At 33.3% G+C, this 14,255-nt stretch overlaps 2 protein-coding genes and 1 pseudogene across 3 annotated transcripts; 1 reads left to right on the top strand and 2 right to left on the bottom strand.

The window, feature by feature from the left end:
* Positions 1–611: 611 nt before the first annotated feature.
* LOC111279040 (26S proteasome regulatory subunit 7-like) lies at positions 612–4,406 on the top strand. Its single transcript, XM_022865927.2, has 10 exons — positions 612–786; positions 1,089–1,170; positions 1,818–1,909; positions 2,002–2,079; positions 2,218–2,279; positions 2,908–3,052; positions 3,195–3,413; positions 3,516–3,697; positions 3,861–4,036; positions 4,140–4,406. Exons 1-10 carry the CDS (start codon positions 700–702, stop codon positions 4,295–4,297), a joined length of 1,281 nt encoding a protein of 426 aa, XP_022721662.1. The 5' UTR covers positions 612–699; the 3' UTR covers positions 4,298–4,406.
* Positions 4,407–4,478: 72 nt separating this feature from the next.
* On the bottom strand, positions 4,479–9,006 carry LOC111279041 (uncharacterized). The gene is made up of 8 exons (XM_022865928.2): positions 8,237–9,006; positions 8,024–8,088; positions 7,834–7,932; positions 7,019–7,066; positions 6,200–6,269; positions 6,009–6,080; positions 5,236–5,370; positions 4,479–4,715 (listed from the first exon to the last, which is right to left on the bottom strand). The coding sequence occupies exons 1-8, from the start codon at positions 8,429–8,431 to the stop codon at positions 4,572–4,574; spliced, it is 828 nt and encodes a 275-aa protein (XP_022721663.2). The 5' UTR covers positions 8,432–9,006; the 3' UTR covers positions 4,479–4,571.
* Positions 9,007–9,986: 980 nt separating this feature from the next.
* Positions 9,987–13,024, bottom strand: LOC111278446 (uncharacterized; annotated as a pseudogene). Its single transcript, XR_016344074.1, has 4 exons — positions 11,946–13,024; positions 11,497–11,828; positions 11,082–11,330; positions 9,987–10,883 (listed from the first exon to the last, which is right to left on the bottom strand). The product of XR_016344074.1 is annotated as an uncharacterized LOC111278446 (transcript).
* Between the last annotated feature and the right edge of the window lie 1,231 nt (positions 13,025–14,255).

Raw genomic sequence — 14,255 nt, 5'->3', positions numbered from 1 at the left:
TTTTTTATTGATTGTTAATTAATTTTAAGTTAGATGTTTAACATGATATTAAAATTAAGTTTTTTTTTTGTTATTTTTTTTAATTTGTCACATGTAGGGGTTTTTTTCATTTTCGTCTACACGTGATGAAGGTTATTAAAGTAATTTATTTTATATTTAATAAATTTTTAATATTTTGTAATCTTATATTTAAGTTGAGTTAATTCGTTTACTATCAATTGATCTTAAGTTGGATGCTTAACAAAGTGTTTTATTGATTTTTTAAAATATTTTACATTTGTGAAAATTGAAAAAGTAAAGAAAATAACATTAAGTTTTTAACTAATAAAGATTTTCACTACTTTTTCATTAAAATTTTTCTATTTAAGTGATTTTTAAAATGAGTTATTAAATTCATTAAAAAAATTCAATCATTAAAATATTTTTTATTTTTTAGCAAAAATAAAAGGCATTTTCCAAACAAAATAAGTTAATGCTAAAATCAATTCCAACTATTTTCTGAAAAAACGAAAACTAAGCCCGATTCAAAGCAGGCCAAGATTCAGAGATGGTAGGCCATCGGCCCACCATTAAAAAGAACCATAAATATTATATTTTCTAAACAGAAACTTACATAAATGGTAGTTTCCGTCTACTTTCTCTGTATCTGATTTCTCAGCTGAAGCAAAGAGGTAGAAGAAGAAAGTTAGAGATCCAAAGATGGCACCAGAACCACAAGATGAGATCAAGGACGAGAAAAACCCCCGACCTCTTGACGAAGACGATATCGCTCTTCTCAAAACCTATGTAATTTACTCTCCGTCTCTCTCGCTTTGTTTTTTCTTTTCTTTTCTTTTCTTTTATGAATCTTCGGTTTCTTTTTCACGTTTCTTTTTCAGCTATGGAAGGTTGCTTTTGATTTTTAATTTAGGATATTATCTGTTGTCTTAAGATGTTCTCATAACATCCATCGCCAATTTCTAGGGTTTATAAAGAAAAATCTACTGTTCAGGCCCTGATAAAATTTTTATGCTCCATTTTTTTTTATGTATTAATTTTGTGAGCGAATAGGCGATCAATTTCTTTTTTTTTTTTTGTGGTTTTGGCAGGGGTTAGGGCCTTATTCAACAAGCATAAAGAAAGCTGAAAAGGAGATTAAGGAGATGGCAAAGAAAGTGAATGATTTATGCGGTATATGTTTCCCCCCTTTTCCAGTGCTTATGTCTCTGTTTTATGAAGCCATTTGTTGGCTGTATTTTTTCTGTCTTCATGTATTATTTAGATTTAAACATGAGGTTGAGGTGTCTATTTTTGGCAACCATTTTTGTTCTAAGTGGGGTGCTAAAGCGTTAGTTTCACTCTTTTTTTTGGTCTTTTTACAGCATGTAGGATGCAATATCATATCTGTATGTGTATTATATGTATCTTTACTTCAAAAGAAAAGGGGGGTCAATTTAAATGGCATATTAGTTTATATTATCGTGTGGAAAATCTGCGTGAATTCCATAATTCGCAGCATCTGACCAATTTTTTCTAGGAAAGCTATCATTAATGCATGCATCTTTTGGCATTAGTATGTTTCTGCAATCTCTCTGCCTATTGTTGTGTCTTCTTTTTCTTCATTGCCAGCTGCAAGCATAGTATCATATGACTATGTTTAGCAGCTATGGCTGTCATGCTAAACTGTTGAGTTATATTTAATGGTTTTCTTTTCTAGTTAGTTATCCAAATTTTCAAACTCAAAGTACTATTTATTCGCCACTATTCACTAATTTGTTGCAAAATAGGTCTGTACTTAAATGTATTTCTGTTTTTTATTCTGGTATTCTTTGCATTAGGCATCAAGGAGTCAGACACTGGGTTAGCTGCACCCAGCCAATGGGATCTTGTCTCTGATAAGCAAATGATGCAGGAGGAGCAACCACTTCAGGTATTGATTTTTACTAAAAAGGCTTTTAAGTAAATTGTGTATTTATGTATGTTGTTTTGAGCCATTGAGCATTGACCAAAATTGTCATCCAGGTGGCAAGATGCACAAAGATAATTAATCCAAACACAGAAGAACCAAAATATGTTATCAATGTTAAGCAAATTGCCAAGGTTTGTATCTTAAGACCCTGAGTTTCTTCTTTGCCAATCTGGATGATTGAAGATATACTTTCTAAGTTAAAATAGTTTCTTTGTTAGAAGAATAGACATTGATCTTTTTGGTTGAATGAATATGGGTTCTAACTGCAGTTTGTTGTTGGGCTGGGTGACAAAGTTGCCCCCACTGATATAGAAGAAGGCATGCGTGTGGGGTAAGTTTTCTATTTGTTACTAAAAGATTTCAGGCGTGAATTCTTTTTACAATGTATGTGCATTTCACAGTTTACATTTTGCCTAAAGTTTAATATCCTGTAAATAGTTTGTATCTCCCATTGCAGTTTTATTGTTGCCTTTTTCTTTAGCCTTTGTAGCTTCTAGATAGATGTATATTTGCAATTTTTGGATAGAATTTGTGGAGTATTTGTTTGTTGCCATTACTGGGGGTCACATAAAAAACCCCCATGCCAACCATGGATTTGAACCATCATCGATTTTCCCTGTTTAGTAACTTTTTTTCGTTAAAACAAGGATTCAACCTTAAGGACTTCCCGACACCGAGCACTGTAAGCAGGAGCAATAATCATACAGTCAATGCCACCAAGTATAGCCATTCGGACTATTTTACTATATGTTCACCTCATTTTATAGTGTCGATAAGTTTGGATAGTCTTTTTACTAAAAATAGTAGTAGCATTTGAATTTCCATGCTTTTATGATTTTTCACCTTTGCCTTTATTTTTCTTTATGTAGGCAAACTGTGTTTTTACGTCCTTGTATGTTCCTGTCTTTGTGTGTAAACTTCTCAATTTTCCTTAGTTGACTGTTATTCTGCCTTTGCAGGGTTGACCGAAACAAATATCAAATACAAATTCCCTTGCCTCCTAAAATTGACCCAAGTGTGACCATGATGACGGTGGAGGAGAAGCCGGATGTGACATATAATGATGTTGGTGGATGTAAAGAACAGATTGAAAAGATGCGCGAAGTACGCATGATCATTTTTCTTATGTTAATATGTACAGCCACACACATAGAAAACCTGAAACCTTTCTCCTATTATTTATACTTTTATACTAAGTTAGAATTAGAGACTAAAATGCATGGATTGATGAGTTTTGTTCTATTAGGTTGTTGAGTTACCCATGCTTCATCCAGAAAAATTTGTCAAGCTTGGGATTGATCCTCCTAAGGGTGTTCTCTGTTATGGTCCTCCTGGAACTGGCAAGACACTTCTTGCCAGAGCTGTTGCAAATAGAACTGATGCTTGCTTCATTCGTGTTATTGGAAGTGAGCTTGTTCAAAAGTATGTTGGTGAAGGAGCTAGAATGGTTCGAGAACTGTTTCAGGTTATAACCTGCCAAATTTCGTTGTTTATGTTATCTCTTGAAGTTGTTTTACACTACCTTTTTCATTTTGCCATTATTGAACAAAGATTTTATCTGCTGCAGATGGCACGTTCAAAGAAAGCTTGCATTGTGTTCTTTGATGAAGTTGATGCCATTGGTGGAGCACGCTTTGATGATGGTGTGGGTGGGGACAATGAGGTTCAGCGTACTATGCTTGAAATCGTGAATCAGCTTGATGGCTTTGATGCTCGTGGAAACATTAAAGTCCTGATGGCAACAAACAGGTTAAAAGTTGCAACCTAATAATTTCAACTCTCTCTTCGAATCTAGCAGGATTTAATCTAGTATTCACTGAAGGTTTTATCTTGATTAATTGTACTAGTATTTGAATGTGAACAGGAGATGATTATGCCATTTGTGGTCTTTTTATTTTTGTGCATTTTTCAGGCCAGACACACTAGATCCAGCATTGTTGCGTCCTGGACGATTGGATCGCAAGGTCGAGTTTGGTCTACCCGATTTGGAGAGTCGGACACAGATATTTAAAATTCACACAAGAACAATGAACTGTGAGCGTGATATTAGATTTGAGCTTTTAGCCCGGCTTTGCCCTAATTCCACTGGTAGAGTCTTTCTCCTGGAGTTTCTTGTTTTATGTGTTTAAACTTTTTTAGTTTTGTTTGTCTTACTTGAAGTGGTTTTGAGATTTATGATTTTTATTTACAGGAGCTGACATAAGAAGCGTGTGCACCGAGGCTGGAATGTATGCCATTCGGGCTCGAAGGAAAACAGTGACGGAAAAAGACTTTCTTGATGCTGTGAACAAAGTCATCAAAGGTTATCAAAAGTTTAGTGCAACGCCCAAATACATGGTTTACAATTGACCACATTTTATTAGACATGTTTTGCTTTCAAACTGGATATTTTGCATCCGCTGCTACCTTTTATGAATTTGTTTTTGAGTTGTTCTAATGTGGATTTCATATTTGCGTATACTTTTTCATATTCTATGTTTTGCATGTTGCAAAAGAATGAATGGCATTGCACACTCAATGATTCAGAGAGTTTCTTCAGAAAGAAAATAGACTTGCATTTATTTTTCACAATATTGTTATATTGACACAAAAAAAAAAAAAAAGAAAGAAAAAAGAATGTCAATTACACCAAATCTCTCCATTTTAAAACATCATTCTTGTTCAAACTAAAGGTCATGCATATATCTGCAATAGCATCTTCACAAAGACTGCCATTTTCATGTCCCCTGTGAAGAAGGCCATCCAATTCCTTCGATGGCTCCAATACCTGTTCATTTAATTAACTGAAAATGTAACGTGAAACAAAATGCGAGCAAATATATGTGCTGCCCCAATCATAAACGCCACATAATCACAAACTACCATTGGATAGTGTTTGTCAGATTTAGATGTCACATGGGACTGACAAACCAATAAAACAATGAATCCTATAAAGATAGAGAACATGATAACCAAGTTATTATCAAAATGTATATCGACTTTACTTTGCTAAACATCATTAGTTATAAATATCATTACCACTAATAAACTAATGACAATGAAAAACGTAAATGGAACATACTTGCTGGTAATTGAGTAAATGTATATCTGTGTAATATTTATTGGGACCAATTACTAAATCTTCTCACTCTGATCAAGATTGAAATGTAACCTAACAAAATTCTATGATTCTCAATTTAAGGTTAAATCAAAGCAAAGGTTGATAAGGAACACACTTAATGACTAACATCATATACTCCATTTGCGTCCATATATTTTCAGATTAGCATATATGATTATGAGCTTACCCATTGAAAACCTGGCGAATTCTTTGTTCCATACTTGGAATTGTTATCCTCAGATTCGTTCGCCTTCCCATTAGAAACAATTGAGTTTTGAGCTTGGGAGTAATCTGAGACTAGCTGAAGGAGCTTCTCACTTCCCTGCAACATCAACTCAGACAAACAATGATGAGTGTATGCCGATACTGTATACCAAGAATTATACAAAGCGTAGGTTCAAAAAAGAGTGACTAGAGTCAAGAATGACACCAAAAACAAAGGGATCTACATTATAAAACTCCAAACTCTGTATTGCTTAAAAGCCAACTACTTTGTACTGGACATCTAACTCCTTTTTCTTCATTCAGCAAGATATGAACCAAATCTTCTCCAACTCCTCAAGCAAGAAACAATATGCATGCGGATGCACATAAGAGAAGTAGAAAGGAATGGATAACCAATGCATTTTATAGACATATTCATAGGTGATGAGAGAAATCAGTAATGAGGAGCGACAAGGGAAAAGAAGTAATCTTGTGAATATCTAACTATGTTTAAAACAGGTTATGGTTGCATATATGACTCAAGCTGAATATCTATGTAAAGGATTTGTATCTTATCAAAAGTTGGGCAGCTAAAGCTGATCAGCGATATGACCCATCTAGTTGACATAGAATTAAATTTTACTAATAAAGAACCAGCTTTTACAATAGGTTATGCCAAACTTTTCAATCAAATATTAGCCATGTAAACAGATTCAAACCACCCAAAGTATCTAGCTCTAGGAACATTGAATCCACCTGGAGAGCTCGCCAATGTGAATAAGTGCGAAACAATACCCAAAAGAATGGGATATTCGGCAGAGGTAGAACCTGTGTGAGAGAAAATTAAGTGAGAATGTGAGACAAATTGAAATAAAAAAAAAACAAAAGGATACAATGCGCAAAAGAGGTTACATAGCATGTAACAACAAAAGAAACCACAAACGTACGGTAAATGCAGTTGTCAGTGGAAGCAACGAAACTGAACCATAAAAGTATTTCCTGTGTATAACAGTACCCCTGAAAATCAGCGAACACTTGTTTTAGTAAGAATATTGCTTACCTGCAGGAACTTGTACAAACATACAAAAACATATAAACATAATTAAACACAACAATGAAACCCCAAAACCTTTTTCTTTTTCATTAAATTGTTGGGGTTAAATGCAAAGATATCAATAAACTGGGCCCTGAGACATAAAAATGTATAGAGACATAAAACTGTATACAGATCAGGAAGAAGGGTGTTAGAGGCATATAATGATCAAAAAGATATAGTGGTCTTTTTTCCCCTCAGTAGACAATCAAGGGTATCTTGGTCATTTGTGCCAACCTGACATGTTAGGTCGGTCTGACATAGTAAGTGCCACCTCAGCTTGGCCCTATCTTAATTTTTTCATTTGTCCCCTTCAGCTTACCTATAAATATGAAAACTCATGCACCATGAAGACAGGTTCATCCCATTCCTCTCTTTCTCTCCTTCCTACTTTCTCACTTCCTTTCCGACCTGATCCTTATTGACTTGTCGGAGCTTGGCACCAACAAAGGGCATTCTCAATAACACACTAGTGATGCCTCAGAAATGTCATAAACCAAGTTAAAGGACCTTTCCCACCATTATCATGTTCATTCTGAACATATAGAGACCTAAAAACTATCAAGCATTGTCTGCTATATTTTCGTGGTATTACATTGTGTTTGCACTTGAGAAATATCTTCTAATTTCCAGCTTATCAGAGAAGCCAATAGAAAAGAGGAAGAACAATTACCTCAAGGCTATCTGTCGTAATCTTCGCCGCACAAGCCGTGCATTTAAACTGCAAAATGTTAGAAGTATCAGGAACAAACCAGTAATCTGAAGCACGACAAAATGCACAGAACCAACCTAATTTAACAAGTTCTTTAAGCACATCAAACTAAATTCCCCACAACTATCCAAAGTACTAAACACTAGTGGACTAAAATGTTCGGTATTCTCTAAGTGTCTGTCACGTTAATTTTCCCATAGAAGAAGCAACATATCTATCTAGATACACAGGACAACTAAAGGCAGATGATTGTTTATAAAAAGGGAAATACCATTCGTCCCACCATTTTGTCCCAAGTAATTTTACTCCCTGACATGACGTATAATTATTGGTTTGATTGTGTAATACATTATTGATGAATTAGTGACTTATCCATGAATTGTTAGATGCCACTGAATTTATCCAATAATTATATGCCATATCAAGGAGTGCACACATTTTGGACAAATTGGTGGACCAAGTAGCATGACTCTTGAAAAATGCCATTCACATAGTTTTACAAAAGGTTTGATATATATAGCTGCGGGCCAATAACACGGTAACTATTCTAATTAAAACCAAAATTTACAAAATCCCTTCTAATACTTCAGCATAATGTTGTTCCTTCACCACAGAACCGGATAACAAATAGAACATTTTCTGAACAGAAAAAATAAATTGTACTTAAATATAGATCCATGAGAACATTTAAATATAAATACTAGCAAGTTTATGAAACAGAACTAGATTTGAGATATAAAATGGAACATGTAGCAATTGAAAAGAAGAAAAAGAACCTGGAAGGGTATGTAATCTGAACATTATTAACATCCTTGGTTATAGATTTCAACAAAATCTCAGATGGCTTAACTCGAGCTAAAAGCCCCAATCCCAACCTACATACATTAAACCCAAAATGCAAAAACAGATCAGTATAAACCAAGGCAACAATCAAATAATTTATACCAACCAAATTTGAAGTAATACCCATGTAGCTTGTTTTTGAAACTGCCGTCAGGCGCCTTTTCCAGACCCATCCACGCCTTATTCATCTATAACAAAAACCATAAAAAAAGAAAAAACACGAAACATTTCAAATACACATTGAAGTTAATGAAAGCATGAAATGCAAATATAAAAAGGTCGGGTATTTAACATTTATAACATAGAAAGGAAGGAGAATAAAACAAAAGGGTGTACCTTGTTGGAAATGAAATCAACAAGAAGCTCAGCATTGGCATTGAGGGGCTTGGAGTTGGATGACATCTTCTTCCAAAGCCCTTTGACAGTGGAAGGAATGTTAGCAGCGGTGGATTCTGATACAGACTGGTCAATGGATCTGCTAAAGCACCAGTTTTTCCCTTTAATTGGGAACACCACCAATCTTGCCCTCATGATGATGATTTTTTTTTCTTTATTTTATTATCAAGTATATATGCTTCAATATAAAAGAAAAATAAAGAACAAAAAAGAGAAGAATTTATCGTGGTGATGGTGGGAAGAGTGGCATTGGGTATTGATTCTTTTTGGTTTAAATGGGTATTGGAAATCAAAGGAATCAAAGGGATCTGTATATTCCAAAGTTACGAACAACAAAGAAAAATCTCTTTTTTACAAAGAATTCAAGACTTTCAAAGAAAAAAAAAAACATGGGTTTTGTTTGTAAAGAATCAAAGACCGAGTCAAGAAGTTTGATTCGATGAAACGTTTATAGAAAAAGGATAAAAAAGAGAAACTTTGAGTTTGAGAGATTGTAAAGAGAAGGAAAGTCGGAAATTAAAAAGAGGAAGAGAAAAACAGTGGCTAAGCGGCGCTCTTGTAACCAATAGCGAAAGGGACTAAGCGACCGGTTCGGTTTGCAGGTGAAACTCTTTTTAACTATAAAAAAAAGTACTATAAACAATTAAAAATAAATCAAATTCCTTGCCATTGAGTTTAGAATTGAAACCCAAAAATACATTTGTTTTGTCAAAGAAAATTTTTATTGCATGCAATTTTTATGCAAAAAGTGGTTATATTACATGACACGTGGCATCATTGCTATATACACGTGGACAACTAACTGGAATGTGGAAGCAGAAAAGGCAGGAACCTTAAGAAGGAAAACTCGAGCTTGAAAGATAATTTCCTTGTTAATGGAGTTGGTAGGAGATGGTAGAGAGCTGTGCCTGTAGGCAATGCTAGGATAGTCTGGAACCAGAAGCAGGAACATGGCTGTGGTTCATTAACTTTTTTTTTTTTTTAAATTTAAGAATAAGGAAGTTATCTTATTTTCTAGGATAAACCGTTAATTCATAAAAATATTTATAATTTTTTTATAAAGATTTTTTAGATTTATGAATTGTCTATTAATAAAAAATCGTAAAAATTTAAACTCAAATATTTTGTACTTAAATTTTAAACTTTAATCAATCCAATCAAACCATCAATCCATTCGAAATTTAAAAATTATTTTTTTATAAAAACTTTTCATATTTATAAATTGTCTACCAATAAAATATTATCAAAATTCAAACTTTAATATTTTGCATCCAGACCTTAAACTTTAATCAATCCTTATTGGCGTGGTTCATTAACCTTAAAGCATCATACCGAGCAGCTGTGCATGGGGGCTAAGCGGCCTTTAAATGAAAACATCGATGTAACTTTTCTCTGTGCATTGCTCAGTGTTATGTTTGTTACATTCCCTCATCTATTTCATTCAGGAACCAAACGCGCCATTAGTGTTTCTCTTTTTTTTTTTTTTTTGGGAGTTATATTTTATATTGGTTTTACGTGTTTTTTAGTGGGAGGAGGTGGAGCAGGAGATCAAGTAAGGAAAAGAAGAGAACGAAAGCAAGAGGAAACAGATAGAGAAATATATATATATATATATATATATATATAAACAGATAGAGAAATATATATATATATATATATAAGCGTTATAGTTTGCTATGAATACTCCATACCAAGATTCTAATGAAGCACCTCTGTCAAGCCGTCGCTTACACATTCAGGTTCACAGCACTCATGTCATAGTTAAACTTACAGATACATCCGTGCTTCAAGTGACGCGGTAGTAACAAAAGATTTTGCTAATTGCAATTTGAAAATGTAGCAGATAATAAAGAATCAACTCCACATGTCAATAGTAGTGCCCAAGCAGATTCAAGAAGGTTGTTAGGACTCTTGCACATGACACAGCAGAATTTTCTTAGTATGTTCAGGAAGCTCAGATGAAGATCTGTGTCTAGTTTATGATATTTATGAAGCCTCTTCAGTGACTTCAACAAGCCTACCACGTAATTTCTTAGTTACAGTTACAGCAACTGCATTAGAAGGCACGTCATCGTCCTTCAGCCCAACTTTGGTTCCATTTGCTAGAGGACTCTTCTCATGTTTGATAATCTCATTTGTTTCCAACTGCTTGAGTTGCTTAGATGAATCAGACTTCTTAACCAAACTTTCGAAGTTGAGAGTTGATAAACTATGATTATTCGAGTTGGGAGAAATAATTTCTTCATCACTGTTACCATTCACAATCCTTGGGAACATAAAGTTGGGGAAATTAGACTCCTCGTTCCCACTTAATGAAAAGATTTGGTTCCCATTAACTTCTTTCTGGTCTGCTTGGCTCAAACTATTGTTTTCTGATTGCATTTTCTTCTCAACCTGGCTAACTGGTGCAGCTGATTCAACAGAACTATATCCACCATTCTCATCTCATCTCTCTATCGATTCAATTAATTGAATTGCTTCTGCTATAAGCTTTCTGCTTTCAATGAGGGAAGCTCGAACAACAGGGCTCTTAACTGCAGCAACTTCAGGGGCTTTCACAGCCTTCTCAGCTTCAACAATTAAAAGTCTGCAGCGTCATGTATGTAAGCATTGAGTTATCCAGTGAATTAGCAACCTATTTTTCTCATTGATACCTAGAATGCAGGAGGAGGATGCATGGTAATGATTAAGGGACATATCTAAGAAGGTTTGGACAGGTGTACCCTTGCTTCTCTCGTAGCCACCATTCATATTTTATACTTGCAGAATATAAGCAATAACTAACCTTGCTCGTTCAACAGCTTCAGTTTTCTTGGATTCTTCTCCTACTCTTTTTGCTCTGATGTTCTTTAACATCTCAAGTTTGGAACTTGCCATAGGATCCTTATAAAGTGGTTTATTTCTTCTTTGTAACCTTAACCGTTCAATTGGGATTATAGTCTCACTAGTAGAAGAATAGTTTATATCACTAGATTTCATCTTTGAAGGAATCTGCTTGGACTGCGTACCAGGCGTTGGCTTCCTACCTTTTGAGCTGTGAAGATACAAAAGCATATATAAATTTCAGAAGTTTGAGATACAGTAGTTGAAATCTCAAGTACAAGATAAATGACATATATAATAACTCTGAATGACTAGGAGTGGCTAGAATTAATAGCAGAAGATGGAAATTTTAAAACTAAAACCTAACGATAAAGTACCACCTCTGAGCATGTCCAAGGTTAACCAACTTCATTTTGACCTGCATTTCGAAATTTTCATGAGTAAATAGCTCTCATTAGTCCAACATCAATCTATAATGAGATTAGGAATGCCAAAAGAATTATATGAACCAGTTAAGGAATGAATTAATTGATTCAAATATGTAGCAGATAACAACCTAATTGCAAGATACCAGGTCTATTGATGTGGTTGATATCACCCTATGCAAACATAAAACATACAAAGTTCAAAACCCATTATAACAAAAAAAATTCTTACATGACATCAGCTTAGGATTCTGCATTGCAAGTCTTGTTCCCTCCCTTATCCACTGAAGTGTCTCCGCAGATAAAAGTATATTGCATTTGTGGTAACATGGTAACAACAATGCACTAGATAAAATAGAAGCAGACTGATTAAAGAAACAAGGTCAGTTAATGGAAATTACCAGCACCGTGCTTCCTGTCTTTGTTCCATGGTGTGTTTCCCTTATTTGCTTTAGAAATGCTCATCCGTCTTAACTTTTTTCTCTCATTCGGTTCCTCGTCTGAGTCTCCAGACTTCAAAGATTCAAGCTGAGTTAACGAAGGACTTCAATCACTACCAAGCTGTGACTTAATATGTCCATCTTCTTTTGGAACTGAACTCTAATCTGGAGTTTTCCACCTTGACTCTCCTGGTGCCCCACACGAAAATTTATCCTTGTAGGTAATTTTTAAGGATTTCCATGGATTTGATATCACTTGACCATGAATAAGGGTTTAAACCCTCACCGGACGAGAGGACTTTGCAAGTAAGGTTGAGCAGTGGCAATATCTGTTCAGGCACCCCAGCACAATAAAGATTCTCATAGTTAATTTTCAGTAAGAAGATGGTGAAAAAATCACAAACACAACAGAAAAAAAAAATGAAAGAAAAGGACCCATGTTTTAGCTGCAAGAGTTCTTGTGATGAAAAGAACCAAAGCAGGGACAAATAATGACAACACGAATTCTTAAAACCATGACCACATAAGATCTAAGTAACCCACTTTTGTCTTCCAAAAGACAAATTCAACAAATAGAAATTGAAGTTAGACATGCCAATAGTAAAGGCAAAAAAATCTGACATTTTTCCTTCTTTCAAGCTTTCAGAAGCAATAAAATCTCTGGAACCGAAGCCAAGCAATGGAAACAAAGAAAAACCCAGAACAGAAAAGTTTCCCTAGTAATGGCATGGGAGCTCATTCAGCCCAAATAATCAAACCATGGACTTCGGAAAATCTTATCTCAACATAACTCAGAACACAATTGAGACGCCAGCATTTCAGAAAGCCAAAATAGATAATTTTTTTCTTTTAGAATGCTGAGAAATGTAGGGAGCAAGAGAAACAGAGTTTGGCTCAGAGAAGTACAGAAATTTGAGATGCAGAAGTTTCCGAAGAGCGAAAAAGAACAGAATGTTAAACATAGATACCACTACGGCTTCTCTGATTTTTGCAGGCGCTGGGTTTTACATATTGAGTTCAGCCTTTGTTCAATTTGTTAAAGCCTGTATTGATGTTAAAGGGCCTGGTTATTCTGTGGGTTAGGTTACATTCAGACCACCACATCTTGGGCTTAAAATTTTGATTCGAATAGAAACTAAGGGTTGAAGGTCATAAAAACAAAGGTGCCAAAGCAATCCTTCCGATGATTGAAGGATGCTTAAATCATATATAATACTATACTATAATATATGTAAAATTTTAATAAGATTTATTTATGTGGACTCTTAAGTGGGTAATTTATATTATTGGCACGTAAGATAGTTTTAAATAAATTTATTTAATCAATTATTTAATTTTTAAAAATTTTAAAAATTTAAAATTTATATTTATCCAAATCTTTTATATAAGATTTATCCTAATGTAAATCTGATAAGCATATCTCATATCTCACTCTTATCCATGTATATGAAATATAAAATTTAAATAGTTTTTACAAGTTAAATCCCTGTCTTAGAAATCATAAAAAATTATACACCGTTTAGATCAATATTCATATAAATTTAAATAAATAAAGTTTGTGGTTGAACCACAATTATTTACCAATTTTTTGTCTATTTTTTATAATTTAAAATAAAAAAAATATTTTATCTCAATTTAAAATTATACATATCTAAATTTAAAATTATACTGACTTTTTTTATTTTAATTTAAAATTAAATTTGGATAAACTATATTTTTAAAAATATAAAAATTTTTAAATTAAATAATTATTAAATATATATTTATGATTTTTTCTCATAACCAATATATTCTTCTTTATAAAAGATAGAGCAATCAAATTTTCATCGCAAAAGTTTGACACAATAAAGTTTCAAAACAAAACATGAAAAAATCTTTTATAATATATCACATGTGTAAATCTTAGTTTTTATACGAAAATAATATATTATGTAATTGGGAACAAAAAATTGACTTTTTCATTGAAATTTGTATGTAATTTTACATTTATAATTCAAAACTTTCATAATATGTTTATTTATATTTTTTTATAATAATTTATATACAAACGGTTTTTGTAATTTTAAACTCCAAATTATAAATGATTACAAATATTTTTATTTATCTATATATAATATAAAAATTAGTATAAATTAAAATTTAAAATTATAAAAATTATAATAAAAAATTCCATGCATAACACGTGTAAAAAAAGTAGTTAATAATATATTTTTATTTCATATTAAACTCAACTATATTCAAACAAATACAAAATTGTCACATATTGATGAC

Source organism: Durio zibethinus, chromosome 8 (assembly GCF_047325235.1).
Source record: "Durio zibethinus cultivar Kanyao isolate XHJ-2024 chromosome 8, ASM4732523v1, whole genome shotgun sequence".
NCBI classification, from domain to species: domain Eukaryota; kingdom Viridiplantae; phylum Streptophyta; class Magnoliopsida; order Malvales; family Malvaceae; genus Durio; species Durio zibethinus.
The sequence above is the reverse complement of the archived record's forward strand: the minus strand, read 5'-3'. Positions and strand labels throughout refer to the sequence as shown.

What these genes read in the sequence shown, in the direction of transcription:
- LOC111279040 (XM_022865927.2), top strand. Translation starts at nt 700, where the DNA reads ATGGCACCAGAACCACAAGATGAGATCAAGGACGAGAAAAACCCCCGA. An exon ending in ATGTTAAGCAAATTGCCAAG is followed by an intron (nt 2,080 to 2,217) that starts GTTTGTATCTTA and finishes TTCTAACTGCAG; the next exon opens with TTTGTTGTTGGGCTGGGTGA. An exon ending in GCTTTGCCCTAATTCCACTG is followed by an intron (nt 4,037 to 4,139) that starts GTAGAGTCTTTC and finishes TTTTATTTACAG; the next exon opens with GAGCTGACATAAGAAGCGTG.
- LOC111279041 (XM_022865928.2), bottom strand. Translation starts at nt 8,431, where the DNA reads ATGAGGGCAAGATTGGTGGTGTTCCCAATTAAAGGGAAAAACTGGTGC. An exon ending in TTGATTTCATTTCCAACAAG is followed by an intron (nt 8,089 to 8,236) that starts GTACACCCTTTT and finishes TTTTTGTTATAG; the next exon opens with ATGAATAAGGCGTGGATGGG. An exon ending in CACATTGGCGAGCTCTCCAG is followed by an intron (nt 5,371 to 6,008) that starts GTGGATTCAATG and finishes TTGATGTTGCAG; the next exon opens with GGAAGTGAGAAGCTCCTTCA.